Genomic DNA, 18492 nt, shown 5'->3' on the forward strand with positions numbered 1-18492 from the left:
ACATACAGGAGAAATAGCGATTTTTTTCATTGTTTCTCGAAACATCATAGCATTTAGACACTGGCGATGACATGACTGTGGCGCCAAATAATTTATGTCCCCACGCATCATGTACGTCGTCACGCGTTGACGTCATCAAATTGCGATCAGTTCGTGAGATCGGCCAAGTGTAGCGAGTATCGATCGAGTCATAAAATGTGATTATCGGCCGATACCGATCTCCGGCCGATCGATCGGAGCATCCCTAAGCATTAAAAAATCATTAAAAAACATTATATAATGAAAGTTATTATAAAGTGTTACCTTAATTGGCGTTTAGAAGATAAACCAAGGTCTAATGGGTTTGGAACAACATGACAGTGAGTATATGACACAATTTGGGTGAACTATCCTTTCAATTGTTATATCAACAAGAGCAAACAAGAGGTTTGGCAGTAAGAAAGAGACTCACGGCAGCAGGAGGGTTTGAGAGAGAGTGCTGTGGAGAGGACCGTGCCACTGGAGGAATGCCCCGCGCTGGACTGGTACCACTACCCCCTGCAAACTGCGCACAAACAAATTATTAAAATTTTAGAAGTTAAATCAGAGAAAATGAGCATGAAAACAAAACTTAAACCATAATGGGGATCAAATGGTTAGTAATAACCGAATGAATGAACTACATGCGCCTACCTCAAAATAATCACTAATTTTGTGTCCTCTCCCTCCTCCTTTGCCTAGGGGGAAAAAGAAAAAAAATCAGAGCCATAGTCATTATAAGAAACAACACTCTAAAAGATGTAACATCCACTTGCTATGAGAATCAGTGCATTCAGCATCAATCACATCAACAGCATTACTCAAACTCACCCTGGTTGTCAAAAGGGTCTCCTTTCCTTTTACGTGTTCTCTGGTCATTAGATTTCTTCTCTGGGGTCTGAGTATGAAGAGAGAGGGAGGGATAGAAAGAGAAAGTGAGACAGAATTTGTAAGCTGCCAGGCGAATGCAAGAATCCATGACATCACCTCATTCCACAACCCCATTCATTCCAGAAGTTTCCATTGAAATGTGAGAGGCTACAAGCTCATACAACCTGAAAGACTGGACATCAACATCCAAATACAGCAGAGACACGACAATCTCTGCATGTCTGCCTGTTTTTAAATAAGCTGCATCTGTTTGCAATGTCTAGTAATGCTTTTTCTAAACAACATGGTTTAGTGTTCTTCATATTCTTTTTAATTTCATTCGGTCTAAAAATTAAAAGGACTTTTCATAACTGTCATTTACACCAAGGATGACATCTACACGGTTTTAATAATCTAATTCTAATTCTATGAGAATAGGTAAGTCCACATCACAGCTATAATGATATAAGACGCAGAAAAATAACATTGGAGGAATAATTTTTAGGACTTCCAGCTGACAGCCAATCAGAATTCATCTAACTAAAAGAGCTTGAGGATTTAAAGCGACAGACAACACAACTGCAGCATGCGCTAATAATAACCAGAGCATTATTGTCTGCTTGTGAGGACATTATTGTTATTGTTCTGTAGATATATTTATAATTATTTTTCTTGGCGTAAAGAAGCCTTTAGTCTTGCTTACTGATGTTACATGTTACAACTCTAATGTGGACAACGATAATCAGTTCTTTGCTTCGTGTTAAAAATACAGTCATTCATAAATGAGAAAAATGTAAATGCTGTGGTTCTTTCTGTTTGACCATCGTGATTAGAGGTTGACTGATGAATCGGTTTTGCTGATTTAATCGGCACCGATAGTTGATTGCTGGAACTATCGGGAAAAATCCATACAGATAGTTTTCCGGGTTGTGTCCGTTGCTGGAGTGGCTGAGAAGGCTCCGCTGTCATTATACAGTACGAGAGTGGCCTCTAGAGGCAAAACTTTTAGTGGAAAAAGAACAGCAGTATGTTTGCTGTCTATGCTGAGAGGACGCGAACATTAGCAGCACCTCAAATGGTTAAAACCATAGATATGTCTAGGTGAATGCCTCATTCGACAGCTCCATCTTGCAACGGTCAACTTGACGTCATTTACCATAATAATCAATGAATATTCGAAGATGTCACAATCCTGCACAGCCGATGGTTGGAAAACCTGCCGGGATTTAAATTCCTGAAAAAACGTGATAACCTTTCACAGGTGAGAATGCGAGAGAGGGGCGGAACCATAGATATGTAAGGATTGTGGCATCTTCAAATATTCATTGATTATTATGGTAAATGACATCAAGTTGACCCTTCCAATATGGCGGACGGCTTACGTATAGCGGCCCATAGAAACAATCGCTAATGAGGCATCTACGTATTCACATCTATGGTTAAAACAATGTGGCCAAAACACACGCAAGTCTGACCCAAATGCTTAAAGTCACGATTGTTACCATCTATTTGCATTAGTTTATATACAGCTGGTCACATTAATGCATTTGTTAGCTAGCAAAGTTACAGATTTAAAGCTGTGACTTGAGAAAGCACAAAAGTAAAGGATTACAGATGTGCGTTTCACTGATTAACAAAATCCAGATGCCAAATATTAAAGAAAGGAGCAACTAAATCCAGAAGTCGAAAAACAAAAGAAAAAGTCTTTCCAACCAGATGCCCTGGGCGATATCATTGGGTGAAATAAAACATGGCGCCAACTACAACATTTGAACACCGAGCTGGACCTCCCTGACTGTCAACATGAAACACATCAGTTGACAATTGCATCACCCGCTCCAGACAAAAACAGAGATACTTTAGTGACTGAACAACTGTTTGAGCTTCAGATGTGTACTAACCTCCAGCTCTTTGTCACTGAGAGAGCCCACGCTACATAAGCTCTGGTTAGACGACTCGTTGTGTCCAGAACCCTGCAGAGAGGAAGACAACAGAGAACAGGATTTGCATTTCCTAAAGGAAAGATCAGTGCTAGTAAGGCAGGAAAAACAGCAGCAAAATGTTCAAGTCTTCAGTTCTGTGAAAATAAAAATAAAACACATAAAAGCCATTTTGTCATTATTACAGTTTTTGGTGATTGTGTATGAAGCAGTAAATAGATAAATAATATGTAATAAATAAATGCAATACAAACTATTCACCTGTGCATGTCATTCCAAAAAATTTTTTTTAATTATTTAGCACGTTTCGATATCCAATTAATTCTGTTTACTTTGGAGATCACCTTGAAAATGACCTTTTCATTATTTAATTTTAGCCATTACTTTTAGCTAATGGATTTTCACCTACAATCAGCACAAAAGAAGTGCACAGATTGTGACTTTCCCCTGATCAATGTGAGTGCCTTAAACTTGATGTCTGTCTCTTTTCCCCATTTCAAACACTAATTCCTTCCTAATTCTGCCTCTAATTCTCTCTCCTCTTTGTACGTTGACCTACAGGTAAATTAATTATCTAAAACTGAAAAAAAAGTTTCATCGTTTGGGTGAAGAAATTAACAAAAACAAATACCCACAAAATTAGCACTAGTTCTGTGAGAAAAGGTTGCATATGTGCACAGAGTGGTTTTTGAATCATTATCTCTATGCATGTTTAAAATGCATGTTATTAATGAGAGAGAGAGAGAGAGAGAGAGAGAGAGAGAGAGAGAGAGAGAGAGAGAGAGAGTGGTCATTCTGGTCAGTTCAGGCTAAAACCCTCCACAATCCAATAACACAACGATAAACACCACCCGTGCTGTGCACCTACTGACGGTTCTTTCAATCAGTTCAGTTGTTGAAATTTCTGACTAAACCAAACAGATGCAGAGTAAAAGGTCTTTCTAAAAACCTCCAGCGTTGCCCAGTCAGTGAAGTGGACTCTCGTGACCATGGCAGTGGCCAAACAACATCTTCTACCACTGAAAAACTGACAAATCATTGTCCTTGCGCTCAGAACTGATCCAAAACTTTTCCTCAAAGACACATATTGCAAATGCTGACAGATATTCAAGGTCTTTCTGGGGTTCTCCAACACTTAAATGAAATGAACATTTAAAAATCATTTTGTGCTTGCACACAACAGATGCACCGAAATTTTGGCAACCAAAAATATTCGGTCATAAAAATTATAAAAAAAGAATTTTTGGTTTCAGCTAAAGTAGTTTTCAAGAGTTTTCAAAATTTGAATCATCATCGAATCATTTGTTTTAGGGCTGGGTAAAAAATATCGATATCTCGATATTAATCGATTCTCATTTTTACGGAACGATATCTATTCTTAAATCCCAGGAATCGATTAGTCTAACGTTCGCCTGTTTTCAGTTAATGGATGGAACACTGAAGGGCACTTTCCATCCAAAATATCGCAATAAGCATTGTGCTTTGATACTTTTAATATGAAACAAGTGAAATAGAAATATTATTATGTAATTGTAGCTTTATTATTTTAAAAACTTCATTAAGTGTAATTTTAACAAATCAGTCAATTTTAACCTTCAATATTATAGTAATGTAGCACCAACTGACTCTCATGTATATTTTACAGCATTAGTTGAGAGATTTTTTTTCCTTGAGAAAATTTGGCATGTACTGTACCTGATATATATCCAAAATAATTGATATTGAATCGAATCGAATTGGTAATCGAATCGAAAGCTTGTGAATGAGAATCGAATCGAATCGTGAAATTTGTGTCAAAACCCAGCCCTAATTTGTTTACATCTGCATTTATGTATTTTGAACAAAACTTCAGAGCAAGTGCCCCAGTCACCACGTTCAGAACTGGAGAAAGCCATCTCTATAACGTCACCAGAGCTACTGTGATTATAATTATCATTTTTCGCCTTGCCTAAAAGGAAAGCTGACAAATACGTCAGAAAAGGTTTTTTTTGTGTGCAAATATTCAGTCTCCTGCACTGACCAGTTCATAAGACGTAAATAAACACATGCATATTTGTATAGTAAGAAGGTAAAAGTAGTACATAATCAAAGATTATTTCAGGTCCACCCCTTTCAATCCGATAGAGACTTCATTCGGACCAAATTCAAATCACATTGATTGAGGTGTTTACATTAAGGCTTTTCAATCTGACTTAGCCATCAATCCCAGTACTAACAGATTGTTTGGGTGCATGGGAATGTAACTAATGACGTTTATTACCTTTTCTACAATTACAGGTTTTGACTGAGTCAGTGTCTATTTTGTCAGCACAATGTGGACAAGCTACAACAGGTAAACATGTTAGCTGTGTGGATGGACTTTACAGTGACCCAAAATGAAGTTAGAGTAGCAATAAGAACTTTTTTTGGCTGAAAAATATCAATAGGAGGCTTGTTGCCAAAGAACTTTTGGAGTGTGTTTTTTTGTAGTGATTAATTTAATCGGCTGAGAAAATGACACCCAATGAAATTACCCAGTAACCCAAATTTAATTGTCGAAACTTTATTTTCAATTTCATTTTTTTTATTAATGATAAATGATCAATTTAATACTGTTTGCAGTCTTTCCATGAAAAATTAATTTTGGTGCATCGTTGTATGGGACGCTACCTTAACCCGACAGTTAAATATCTTTTTTTTTTTTGTCCAAAAAGCTGTCTTTCTTAGACTAATTGTAATGACAAGCATGAGCTTTTTGTGGAAAATTACAGAAACAACAGCTTGATTCAGACAACTGGGCAAATGCAAGAGTAAAATTTAACTTATCATATAACTTAATGCGTGAAAGCAGGCAGGCCCAAGGCCTAGACAAACACACGAATGAGTGAAGATGTACCGATGGATGAGGTCTACTATGCGGGGGAAAAGGTATGTGCAGGAATTACTGATTATCATGAACAAATAGAAATGGGGGCAGAAATATATCAGTTTGTGACCAGGCAGACCTTGGCAACTCCGACTCCTGTGAAACGGGCCTCCAGCAGTTCCTGCCTGCGAGGATCCAAGCTGTGCAATTCCTCCATCATGGCTGTGAGAGAGAGGAAGAGAGAGTGCATGACATTATGTAGCCATAGTGATGCTGACAGACTGATGGGACAGTAATGTGTGTGACATGTTGAGTCATGTGTCCTCAATACATGTTTTCCAGGGCATTCTGAGATTCATGACTCAGCCTCCCTACCACCACTACTCCGTCATTAACTCACTCTCACCTAAAGCCATATCCTGTAGATAACTTGCAAAAAAAACCCCATGATCATGCAAGATCTTCATGTCAATTCATGTCAAACCACATGCAACACGTGGCCTGCAGTGCATTTAACAAAGAAACATTGATTTTTAATCAATCAGACTTGTTTTCGACCAGGAAACAAATGTAGTCAGCGCAAAATCATACACTATAATTAATATGATCGGAGAAGGTGGCTGACGAGAAAGAAAAAAACAAATGCACAATGAAACCTGAACAACTCTATATAACGTTACTTCTTAACGAACCAACCAACCAACCAAACTACACAACATTAGAGCAACCACCGATCTGTATTTTAGTTAAATCACATCCGTTAAACGTCCAACTGATTTAAACACCTAATTCAGTGGAATTTGTAACCACTTGTTCCAGCATATTGTATATTATTTCAAGATTACATGATGAATTGGCATGGTTAATAAGTTATCATACTGGCTCCATCATTAGATGTGTACGATTGAATTAAATAACGGATAACTTACAGAAAATAGGGAAAAAATAAGGTTTTAAAGGACGAAGAGGTTCGCAAAAGATCAAAACAAAAGAAACTGCATCTAAATACCGTCTCAGTATCCCTTTACCCCTGGGTTTTGCTTCTATTGTCTGCTGTTTCTTCAATGCCATGCAAATTCTTCTGCTAGCCTCCCTAAACCACCACATTTGTCTTTGTACCTGTATTATCGGGGTCTTTTCACCCTCTTGCCGTTTTATTTGATCTCTTTTCTTCGACCGTTCTCCCGTCTCGCCCTTCCCGTCTCAGCCCGACATCTCAGCGCTAGGCCTTAGCCGAATCCCCGACCCTAGCCGGCGCTCGGTGTCTACTGTGTCGCTAGGGGACGCCAGCTCCGCGTCCTACCGTAGTCCGAGGACTGCGAGACCTCCGAGGCCTTGATCTCCGAACCCGCCTTTCTCCACTGGCCTTCTGCGATTTCTATTTTCTACCAGATCTTAGGCATGTGATACCTCGCTGCAGATCCACACCTAACGATTTTCCATCCAAAATGACGCGATTCGCTTCGAAGTTAGTTAATCGTTGTCTTGTTTTGAGATATTTTGTTTCTCTTGTTTTTCTTCGCAGCTCTGGGTTAGCACCGAACCGGGATCAAGTCTTGGAATGAAAAATCGGCTCTTTAAATTCCAAATTTAAGTTCCACCCGAACATCTCCTTTTACAAAGATTAGGTGATGTAGATGAAATAATACTTTTCCCAATCAGATTAGTGAAATTAGAATCGGTTCGGTTCTAATTTTTTGCAATGTAAACAATAATCGGTAAATCTCATATTTTCTCGTGAGATTGTGCAAGACATTTCTACCTTTCAACCACGCCTATTTACATTAGCAAACACTTAATGAAAGAAAAAAATCAATAAAAATTTTTTCTGTGCTTTTATTATAGGGTTTTAAGCAGTGCACTTGCAGCTTTATAACAAAAAAATATTGCCAACTATACTGTGAAGTTTTTTGCCCAGCTTTTTCAGTCAGAAATTATGAAATAAGGCTTATAAAACCTGAAGTGGAAAAAGGTGTAAAGTTAAAGCTCATTGGACAGTGACTCAAATTGTCCTGTATTATTGTGATCATTTAGAAGAAAGGACACATCAATGATTATTATAATGATTCATTACTATTGATATCACATCTCAAAGCATGTGCAAAATGTAAAATGTAAATAAAAGTACAATGAGAATTTATTTACTACAATCAAGTGTCAGTCACTTTTAATAAAATAGTCTGATGAATGAAAAAATGTGGAAGTTCACATTTGATTAAACCATTTACATGTATCCAGTTTGCAATTATCCCTGATATTTCCAGCTTTTCCATATACATGGAAATCCAGTTTCATTTATTGACCGCAAAACAAACCATAATAATTAATTAAAGAGCCAATGAAATGAAAAATTTGAGTTTTGTGGCTTTTAGCCATATATTAGCTTTGTAACTGGTAAATGAGAAAATAGAGAAAAAAACAAGAAGCTGAAATTCAGAGAGAGGCTTTGATTTAATACATCATGTAGTTTATTCATAAGATTAAAAAATGTCCTTAAAAACATGTGATAAACAGAAAGTTTAAAGTCCTCAGGTGCATCATGGGAACTCAACATGTCCTCCATCAACATTCCCAAGTAGGCTGCATAAGATTGAGACTCATACCAGTCAGCGCGTTCAGCATGTTCAATCACATGTGTCAGCACCGCAATCCTCCCTGTTGTTGCAACCTGTCCATCATCTTTAAAACAACCATATCACAATATTCGCATGGTTCAGCCCAGATGTTCTCGATCTCTCCAAATAAGCGGTCTTGATTCTAAGGGGGCACCAGGACCTTGCGATACTTGCACTGTACCCAGACTCTGTACATTGTCAACTGTTTTCCTCTGTTCACCTGTAAGCGTCGGTCCACTAAGTTCTGCACCTTCTCCAGGCCGGCACTGGAGAACAGATCATGCAGCTCATCTACAGGAAAATTACAAAAGTCAGACAAATATCCCTGCAAATGTGTGACATCCAATGATTATTGTGTTCATATTTTAGAATTACTTTTTCATGACATATTGTGAAAGCAAAGTGTATTCATCAAACAGAGGTTATCTTATTAGACTGTACAAGTGTACAATGCAAGTCTGAACATGCATTTACCTTGTGTGAAAAAGTAGACACGTGTTCCATCCCCTCTAACATAGAAATTTTCAGACAAGCACCTCCCTGATAAAGAAAAGAACAAGCAATAAGGTTTTTGTTGTATTTAAGATTATTGCCATATCAGCTTAATTTCATGGCAGATACAGATTAAACATTCAATAAACACAAACAATCCAATAACTAATACATTTACATTTAATAAAAAAATATATATGATTGAACCAATTTACACATACCTAACTCTATTAGAGATTTTTTTTTAATTACACTTGTGATAAAAATTGTAAAAGTTTCTCTGGGTTCATCTTACAAATGAACTCCTCCAAAGTTTGGCCTGATAAAAATCATGGTCTTATGAGATTATAAGTGCAATATCGACATTTTGGCCTGCATTTTCAAGTGTTTTGAACACGATGCAAGACAGCCGACTGCAATCCAGACATGACCTACAGATTTTCTTTTGAAAAGTTATCTTGAAAGGCATAGACTTTTCACATGGACGTATCATCTACCTTTTTTGAAACGAAGCTGTGCCATGTCATAGCGGCCATAGTCTCTCAATAACAACACTCCTCCAGGTTTCAGCAATCGTGCTAACCTATTAATAGAGTTCTGCATCCTGAAAGAGACAGATTAAGAAGTTAATGCATCGTTATGGTCGACATCAAGAGGGCAGACAATAATATGCAAGGGATGATGCAGACAGATTACTCCGTTATGTTTATTTTGTGATCATGTACTGTACATTACCCTACTTATTACATGGTTACATTTTGAATAAATAGACATGAAATAGTTGCTTGAGTTAAACATTTTCAAGAGGGATGCGAGAGACATGAAATTATCACAGCAGTGTAAGAAAGTCCATTCAAACTAGCAACGATAAATATAACAATAAAGTATTAAAAATAAAATGCCATGATGGACCAATCAAAATTACATAATGCCCACCACCAGTTTCAATCACTTTAAAGCAGTGGCTTTCATCCTTTTTGACTCCAAGGCTTCCTTTTGTCCAGGACAATATTTAAACGCCTTCCTATCTAAGCTGAAATGTACTTCTGGTGTTTCTGTTGTAATAAAAATAAATACATTCAAACATATGTCAGTTTAGTGTTTTTTTTTTTTTTTACCATTTTAATTAAGATTATGTTAATATAACTACATTTAAATCATTTTAAGACTTATTAGGCCCCCCTGGAAAGTCCTCCTTGTTGAGGACCACTGTTTTAAAGGTTACATGCTTGATGAAAACAGTGCGAGGCATTGTTCATTTCATTGCTCACTCACGGTGTCATTTACACTCACTTCTGAGGATGCAGGGCGGACAGCACGAATATGAGGACAATGACGTCCAGACTGTGGTCTGGTATTGGATACTCTGCAGACGCATCACTCATATCATGGACGAACGCATGACAACACGACGGGTCATATTCAGGATTTGACTGCCAAAAAATTAATCGAAACATGCATAAAGATCATCTATAAACGCAGAATGCAGATTTTTTAAATAAATAAAAAAAATAGATGAATGAAGCTTCCTGAAGCTTACTTTGACAAGGTCAACAGCCGTGCTGGAGAAATCACAACAGTAAACAAAGAGTCCTGGATCACTGTAATGCAAAAAGAAAAGTTATTTAATCTGTGTGGGTGACAAACACTGAGGACAGGTCTGGTTGGTTTATATCTGGACTTACTTGTTGGTTTTTAAGATGGGAAAGACTGTATTGCCTACTCCACAGCCTACCTAAAGACACCCAAACATACACAGGAGAAAATGAGGCTGGGGCTCGCTACTGACAAGGCTTTCATTTTCATCAAGGCTTTTCATCACAGAATAGTTTATAGTAAAATTTAAAACCATCATCCTTACGCACTCTCATTCCATGTAATGAAAGTGAATGGTGAGTACAACTGCCACTAGTCCCCATTCATTTTCATTGTATTAAAAAAAGCATGGACGTTCTTCAAAATATCTCCTTTTGTGGTCCATGCCAGAATGAAAATGAGTAATTAATTGGGCCGGGTTTTTTGGGTGAACAAACCCTTTAAATGTATCTACCACGTAAAAAAAATAAAATCACCTCCAGGATGCGATAGGATGCAGAGGCTCCAGGAAATTCGGTGTCATTGTGAGTCGAGGGAACATCTTCAACATTTAACAGATTCGCCTCAGCGTCTTGTGGAGGCTTTTGTTGAGGGGCCAGCTCAGGAAACTCTGTAAACAGCCAGTGGCGATCCTTGAAGAAGCCATTCTCATGAATGGTGTAGAAATCGTTCCAGTACTTATTGGCCCGGTTGTCAAACTCCTCTGAAGGAGATACAAACAAAGAGCACATTTAGTAAAAAAAAACCAACAACACCTGGATGATTTTAAACAGCATTTTTGGAAACTGAAATAAAGATTAAAATTGAATAAAAATGGAAATATTAGAATTTAAAAATTCTAAATTAAAAATGTTGGCATTGCAAATAACTGAAATAAGTTAAACAAAAATAAATTAAAGCTAAACCGAGAACATACCAAAAGCACATAAAATTAAAATTGAAAAGTGAAAGTATAAACATAAAAGCTCATTTAAAATATTTATAGTACATTAATAATACTAAAATAACATACAGAGTTCCATCATGAACAAATGTCTATTTATAGCTTAATTTAATTGTGTTTAAACATCTTTACATTTTTTAAATACATTTTTATTATAAAGCTAACATAGACAGGTGATGGATGAACCTTGTTTTTCTGCTGGGAGAATGGGAAAGACTGTATTGCCTACTCCACAGCCTACCTAAAGACACCCAAACATACACAGGAGAAAATGAGGCTGGGGCTCGCTACTGACAAGGCTTTCATTTTCATCAAGGCTTTTCATCACAGAATAGTTTATAGTAAAATTTAAAACCATCATCCTTACGCACTCTCATTCCATGTAATGAAAGTGAATGGTGAGTACAACTGCCACTAGTCCCCATTCATTTTCATTGTATTAAAAAAAGCATGGACGTTCTTCAAAATATCTCCTTTTGTGGTCCATGCCAGAATGAAAATGAGTAATTAATTGGGCCGGGTTTTTTGGGTGAACAAACCCTTTAAATGTATCTACCACGTAAAAAAAATAAAATCACCTCCAGGATGCGATAGGATGCAGAGGCTCCAGGAAATTCGGTGTCATTGTGAGTCGAGGGAACATCTTCAACATTTAACAGATTCGCCTCAGCGTCTTGTGGAGGCTTTTGTTGAGGGGCCAGCTCAGGAAACTCTGTAAACAGCCAGTGGCGATCCTTGAAGAAGCCATTCTCATGAATGGTGTAGAAATCGTTCCAGTACTTATTGGCCCGGTTGTCAAACTCCTCTGAAGGAGATACAAACAAAGAGCACATTTAGTAAAAAAAAACCAACAACACCTGGATGATTTTAAACAGCATTTTTGGAAACTGAAATAAAGATTAAAATTGAATAAAAATGGAAATATTAGAATTTAAAAATTCTAAATTAAAAATGTTGGCATTGCAAATAACTGAAATAAGTTAAACAAAAATAAATTAAAGCTAAACCGAGAACATACCAAAAGCACATAAAATTAAAATTGAAAAGTGAAAGTATAAACATAAAAGCTCATTTAAAATATTTATAGTACATTAATAATACTAAAATAACATACAGAGTTCCATCATGAACAAATGTCTATTTATAGCTTAATTTAATTGTGTTTAAACATCTTTACATTTTTTAAATACATTTTTATTATAAAGCTAACATAGACAGGTGATGGATGAACCTTGTTTTTCTGCTGGGAGAGGTTGACTGTTTTCCTGCACCTTTTTCTGGGCGGCCTGCTCCTGTTCAGCTGACCACTCCACATTATCCCTACAGGAGGTGAAATACCATCACAGTGAGCGACATAGGAAACAAAACAGGTCTATTAGAAGGATGCACAAATATAATTGAACAAAACTACAGCAGCACACAGTCCTGTTACGCATCACATACAGAAGCTACAGCTAATCAATGCTTTATGTAATTCTATATAGTCTGTACTCTGATAATGCAAGTACTTTAATTAAATCACTCCATAATACATAATATTAAAAGCTACAAGATTTTTAGGGTTTTAGTTTTGTGATTTAAATAATAATAATAATAATAATTAATTGATAGACATTCTATATAAAAATTTGAAATAAAACTAATAGCAAATTAGATGTTTAATTGAGCAGAACTAGAAGAATACATATTCCCTTAACTTGTCAAGATTTTTCAATTATTATTATATAATTATCAATTATAAGATACCCTGATATTTTCAGGTTGGTACCCTGCGGTTATTTCTCTACTACACAAACATGTCCTCCTCTAGTGTTAGGAGAAAGACAAACCTAACAGCTACTTAGTGAATTTAGCTTGGAAACACCTAATAAGGTTTTTTTTTAAAAACTGATAATCCTATCGAAATGTCCAGAGTGAGTGCCAAACTGACAGCATGGCCAGACAGTGTCAGTGTTTGCAGTCTGAAGTGTGTGAATGAGACAGACATCCAGCCTAACATACCACGCGTTGTGCTGAAACACCTGTCGCGGGTCTGTGAGGAAGCGAGTGCCGAACTGCGGTCGTTTCTGGGCCTCAGCGGAATTCTCCGTGGGTCCATTCGCAGTTGCTGGCATGTTTTCTGCGGAGGAAGGTCCAGCAGCAACAGCAGGAGCCGCCATGCTCATGTGAACCGGACGCACATGGTCGTTCAGTGTCAGTGTCTCCGCCCAGTTCAGCAGCTCGCCCAAAGAAACATCGCCACCTATCGACCATTCTGACATCATTTGCACAGACATCTTCGTCTGCTTCGTCTTCTTCTTCTTGTTTTATGGCGGGTGGCATCAGACCTGTGGGATGTTTTCCAATGAGATAATGTAATGTCTTATTTAGTCTTGTGTGACCCATTCTTAACCTTGATATTATATTTTCCTCCTTGGTACTTCGCCCTGTCATCCTCATCCTTCCCACTTCTTTCTACAATTAAATTCTGAAAACTATGAGTTCTTCTTAATACTCTAATACTAGAGCTTTATAAAATAAAATAAAATTTTCATAGCCTAATATTGCATAACTTATCAAACTCATAAAACTTAAAAAGACAGGATCATATAAGAACTAATATATCATTTTTCCTTTTATCACAATACCACCGTTATGTTGACTTATGGGGTAAACTTACCTTATTATTTTTGCCATTTTGGTTTTAGTGGTGCTGTTTAGCAACAACCAGCTTCTAGCAATTTATTAATATGTTGTTTTTTTTCTTACTCTAATCAAAATTTTTCAAACCAAACTGTAATATCTGGTATTCATTTCATTTCACAGCCTGTTGCAATATCCTTTAGTCATCATCCTCCAGAAATTGACTTTTTTTAAATTATTATTATTGGAAAACAACAGCAGAAATATGATTAGTAATAGAGTTGATTAATTCTGTGATGTTTACCTTTCAAAATATACCTGTTGGGTAGCTATATTTGTTTCAATTGTGTAAATAATAAAACTATAATTTAGAAAGCTTATAAGTGTCTGAGCTTGACCAGAACGTATTTATGAAAGTTTGGTAGGCCTATACACTTTTATAGAATACATTTGTTAAGTTAGCAATAATGTACATCCAGCCGGTTGTTATCGCAGAATAACCCCCTTCAGTGTGACACAAGACCCCTCCGCTTTGCGTCGATGTACATTATCGCGACTGACCAATCAGAATCAAGTATTCCACAGAGCCGTGTAATAATATATTAATAGACCATAGCCTAGCCTATCTAAGTAGTGAGTTCTTCATTCATTGTCACTGTAATTAACAATTATTATTGTTGTTGTTTAATTGGGTCGTAGTAAAGGAATTGTAAATTGGTTATTAGGTGTGAATAGTTCTCACTTTAGATTAGGTCAAGAAAAATGGAAAAATGTCATTAGAATAACCCCCTTCAGTGTGACACAAGACCCCTCCGCTTCGCGTCGATGTACATTATCGCTACTGACCAATCAGTATCAAGTATTCCACAGAGCCGTGTAATAATATATTAATAGACCATAGCCTAGCCTATATAAGTAGTGAGTTCTTCATTCATTGTCACTGTAATTAACAATTATTATTGTTGTTGTTTAATTGGGTCGTAGTAAAGGAATTGTAAATTGGTTATTAGGTGTGAATAGTTCTCACTTTAGATTAGGTCAAGAAAAATGGAAAAATGTCATTAATTAAGTGCTTTAAACCAGTGCTTGAAGTGGGCCGGTAAGCACTTTTAGTTTTTAGCGTACTGGCATTTTTTCGTGCATACTGGCACTTCTGACATGTTGCCGGTGTTTAGATTTTGCTACCTCCCATTAAAACAGATGGTAGCATAATTCGATAACGAAAAGTGCTACCTATCAGATTTTGCTTCCAGCATGATATTAATAAGGTGTGAGGCTTTATTAACATTTACACCTACCCCAACTCTAAACCTACCCTTACAGTAGGATAAATACAGTGTTGGTAGCATAATCTGATAGGTAGCATTATTTGTCAGAACACCTGTACTCAGAGTCAAAGCATCAGTGTCTAGGTGATTAGAAATTGCATTATTAAGCACACTACCCAGGAGGTCATTTGAAACCGGTAAACTTCTGGAAAGTTCAAGGATCCAGTAAGGGAATCCATTAGTAATAAGTAATAAGTTCAAAACAGCGCTAATGCAGAGAAAACAGGCTGATTTCATCAGAGATGGCAGAGAGATTAGTGACTCGAGTCCAGATGGCAGTAAATTATACTTTTCTTCGTGTATTTGGCTTAAAAGCACAAGTGTTTTATAATGAATGCTGGCTGAAGGTGCCAGGTGGTTTAGATAATGCGATGGTCAGTGGTTTAGTTATTCTGAATGGATCCGTGTAGTAGCATGTAGTCAGGTTAAGGCAGCAGGTTTAGTGGTCTTTTGGCGTCTCCCTGTGGTTCTGTTTGGTATTGCAGCTTAACTGGTGCTTATTTTTATTAAAAAATGCTCTAAATAATTTTCTTTCTTTCGTTCTTTCAGCATTATATACATACATTGAGAAATATGAAAATGTATTTATTTATTTGGGGGGGTGGGGGGTACCGGCACTTCTTTTTTCCACTTCAAGCACTGCTTTAAACCAACCTTTACTGAGCATTAATTGCATTCATATTCAGTGTTCCTTAAAATGTTTACAAATACATTAAGGACACACACACACACACACACATATTTGCATATGTGGTTTACCTGGACTCTCCATATAGGCATAATGGTTTTTATACTGTACAAACTGCGTATTCTATCCCCTAAACCTACCCATCACAGAAAATTATGGTTAGTGTAAGGGGATAGAATATACATTTTGTGGAATTTTAAAGAACACTTAATACTAATGCAATTAATGTAAATGTTGTAAAATTGCGAAGTAAAGGGTTGTTTAAAGCACTTAATTAATGACATTTTCATATTTTCTGTGACCTAATCTAAAGTGAGAACTATTTATTGTTAAGTTGTTAACAAAAAATTATCTAACACTTTACATATGAGCTAATTAAGGCATAATAATTTGTTAATTAGTGACAATGAATGAAGAACTCACTATTTGTATAGAGTCTATTAAAGTATTGAGTACAGTTTAGAAAACTATGAGTTAACAATGACTAACAGTTTGCAAATTATTTGTAAGTACTTGTATACTGTGTATACTGTGTAAAGTGTTACCTAGTTATAGTTATAGACAGTTTGGTATATTTATATATTCCAACAGAGCTATTAATACATTTTAATACAGCACCACAGCACCAGAAAACCTATAGTGTAACTGCTGCCATGGAAACAACAGTTCCAGAAGAGTTCAGTGAAACTCCAGAAGCAAGTGCATGTCTTGTATCTATGGCAACAAAAGTTTCAGAGGCAGCTGCAGTCTATATGCAAGAATGTGTCAAACTAAGCCTGGAAGCAATGTAAAAGTGTTTACATTTTTTTCTGTCTTGCTTTGCACTTTGTGCTGACACTTCATGCATTAAGGCGGTCATTCCGCATATTCATGAATGCTGAAGAGCGTTCCTATTAGAACAATCTTTTCTTTAAAAATCTTTTCGCTATGGGCTTTGGCACTCTATGCATTAATGAATCCACTTGTGACTGACAGAGACATGGAATGTAGTTGATATGATCATTATCGGTGCCTGACTGGGATATGATAGTCCCCCACTTCTCCTCTTCAAACTTGCCATATTCACAGCAGTCATAAACAGTTTCCACATGAGTGAAAGCAGCCCCAACAACAGGATAGCACCAGTAATAGAGAGACCACCATGATATCAGGACCCTTAGGACAAAAAATAGCCCAGGAATGACAGGTTGGGATGTATATAGCAGTTCATAAGAGGGTCGTGTAAGAGAATGAGGAGTTATGAGCAGAGTATCCCTGAATAATATCTGACAACTTCATGCAACATAACCTGCTTCTCCCTCACTGACTTCCTTCCTCTCGCCTGGTTCTTTTTATAGTGTAGGGAAAGGATTATCACTAAAATCATTTAGGGCATCTTTATTTCCTCTTTATTATAAAGATAATTTGTTTAGCATTATGTAAGTGACTTTTTATGTTCTAAAATGTGTCTGTTTTTTTCAACTTTCTCAAATGCATGAAACTTTGATAGCCTAAGTAATGGCCTGTAGGATTATTGCATCAAAAATAAATAAATGAATAAATAAATAAAGACTTGCTTATCAGTGAATCCTTTTCAGTGAATGGGTTCTGTCAGAATAAGAGTTCAAACAGCTGATAAAAACATCACGAGTAATCCATACAACTCCAGTCCATCAATTAATGTCTTGTGAAGTGAAAAGCTGCATGTTTATAATAAAGAAATCCATCATTAAGGAACTTAATTTTAAACCATTGCTTCTGACCAAAGTTCGAGTCCATAATACATAATAACACTTCCTCCAGTGAAAATGTCCATCTACTGTTGTCCTCTCACATCAAAATCCACTTACATTTTTGTTTAGAACTGTTCTGGACTCGTTTTCTTTTGTAAACGGTGCTTGATATTTCTTTCCTGATTCAGACGAGACGACTTTTTCACTGGAGAAAGCAATATTTGAGAGGACTCATATTTTATTTGTTGGGGTATATATATGCCTCACAAGATGTTAAATGATGGACTGTAGTGGTGTGCATTACTTGTGGATTATTGTGATGCTTTTATCAGCTAGTGATGTAATGCTAATTTTGTCCAAATCTGTTCTGATGAAGAAACAAACTCATCTACATCTTGGACGGCCTGAGGGTGAGTAAATTTTCAGCAGATTTCAATTTTTGGGTGAACTGTTACTTTAATAAATGAATAAAACCTTAAAAAGGAGTGAAAAGAATAGTTATTATTATTAATGTAAAAAAAAAGTTTAAAATAGGCTGACCAATTTAGACTTGCAATTAGCACCACATTTAAACATCATAATAATACCTGAAATTCATTTGAAGAACAAAGTCATAGTTCCCCAAAATGTTTAGACATGAGAAAACTCTCACAGATGAACAGCTGATTGTAGGAACAGTTGTGGTTTCTTGAAGAAACCAGGCTCCCTGTAATTAGGAGCTGCTGATTTGAGTTGCACAAGATGCAATTTGTGTCTTAGTTTTGAAGTGCTTTTTCTCACCACCTGTGAGTCACAGATGAAGCGTGTGCTATTGTTGCCTCAT

General features: G+C 36.6%; 2 protein-coding genes across 2 annotated transcripts in view; both read right to left on the reverse strand.

Moving 5' to 3' along the window:
* The window catches only part of LOC107739401 (serine/threonine-protein kinase tousled-like 2), a 22595-nt gene extending 15174 nt beyond the window's left edge, over window positions 1–7421 (reverse strand). The window contains exons 1-7 of the mRNA XM_016551504.1: window positions 6793–7421; window positions 5813–5895; window positions 2790–2861; window positions 850–916; window positions 673–716; window positions 452–544; window positions 314–334 (exon numbers count right to left, since the gene is read on the reverse strand). Coding sequence (XP_016406990.1) covers window positions 314–334; window positions 452–544; window positions 673–716; window positions 850–916; window positions 2790–2861; window positions 5813–5893 — 378 coding nt within the window. The 5' untranslated portion in view covers window positions 5894–5895; window positions 6793–7421. The remainder of the gene's footprint in view (window positions 1–313; window positions 335–451; window positions 545–672; window positions 717–849; window positions 917–2789; window positions 2862–5812; window positions 5896–6792) is intronic.
* A 700-nt stretch (window positions 7422–8121) lies between these two features.
* Window positions 8122–13567, reverse strand: LOC107739409 (methyltransferase-like protein 2-A). The gene is made up of 9 exons (XM_016551511.1): window positions 13321–13567; window positions 12551–12639; window positions 11898–12124; window positions 10466–10515; window positions 10321–10381; window positions 10074–10213; window positions 9278–9384; window positions 8763–8828; window positions 8122–8579 (listed from the first exon to the last, which is right to left on the reverse strand). The coding sequence occupies exons 1-9, from the start codon at window positions 13482–13484 to the stop codon at window positions 8431–8433; spliced, it is 1053 nt and encodes a 350-aa protein (XP_016406997.1). The 5' UTR covers window positions 13485–13567; the 3' UTR covers window positions 8122–8430.
* Between the last annotated feature and the right edge of the window lie 4925 nt (window positions 13568–18492).

Source organism: Sinocyclocheilus rhinocerous, unplaced genomic scaffold (genome assembly GCF_001515625.1).
Source record: "Sinocyclocheilus rhinocerous isolate Xijiao unplaced genomic scaffold, SAMN03320098_v1.1 scaffold2300, whole genome shotgun sequence".
Classification (NCBI taxonomy): domain Eukaryota; kingdom Metazoa; phylum Chordata; class Actinopteri; order Cypriniformes; family Cyprinidae; genus Sinocyclocheilus; species Sinocyclocheilus rhinocerous.

Coding starts and splice junctions, on each gene's coding strand:
- LOC107739409 (XM_016551511.1), bottom strand. CDS start 13,484: ATGAGCATGGCGGCTCCTGCTGTTGCTGCTGGACCTTCCTCCGCAGAA. Junction 9,385..10,073: donor TCCGCCCTGCATCCTCAGAA/GTGAGTGTAAAT, acceptor TGTCTCTTTCAG/GATGCAGAACTCTATTAATA. Junction 8,580..8,762: donor TGTCTACTTTTTCACACAAG/GTAAATGCATGT, acceptor ATTTTCCTGTAG/ATGAGCTGCATGATCTGTTC.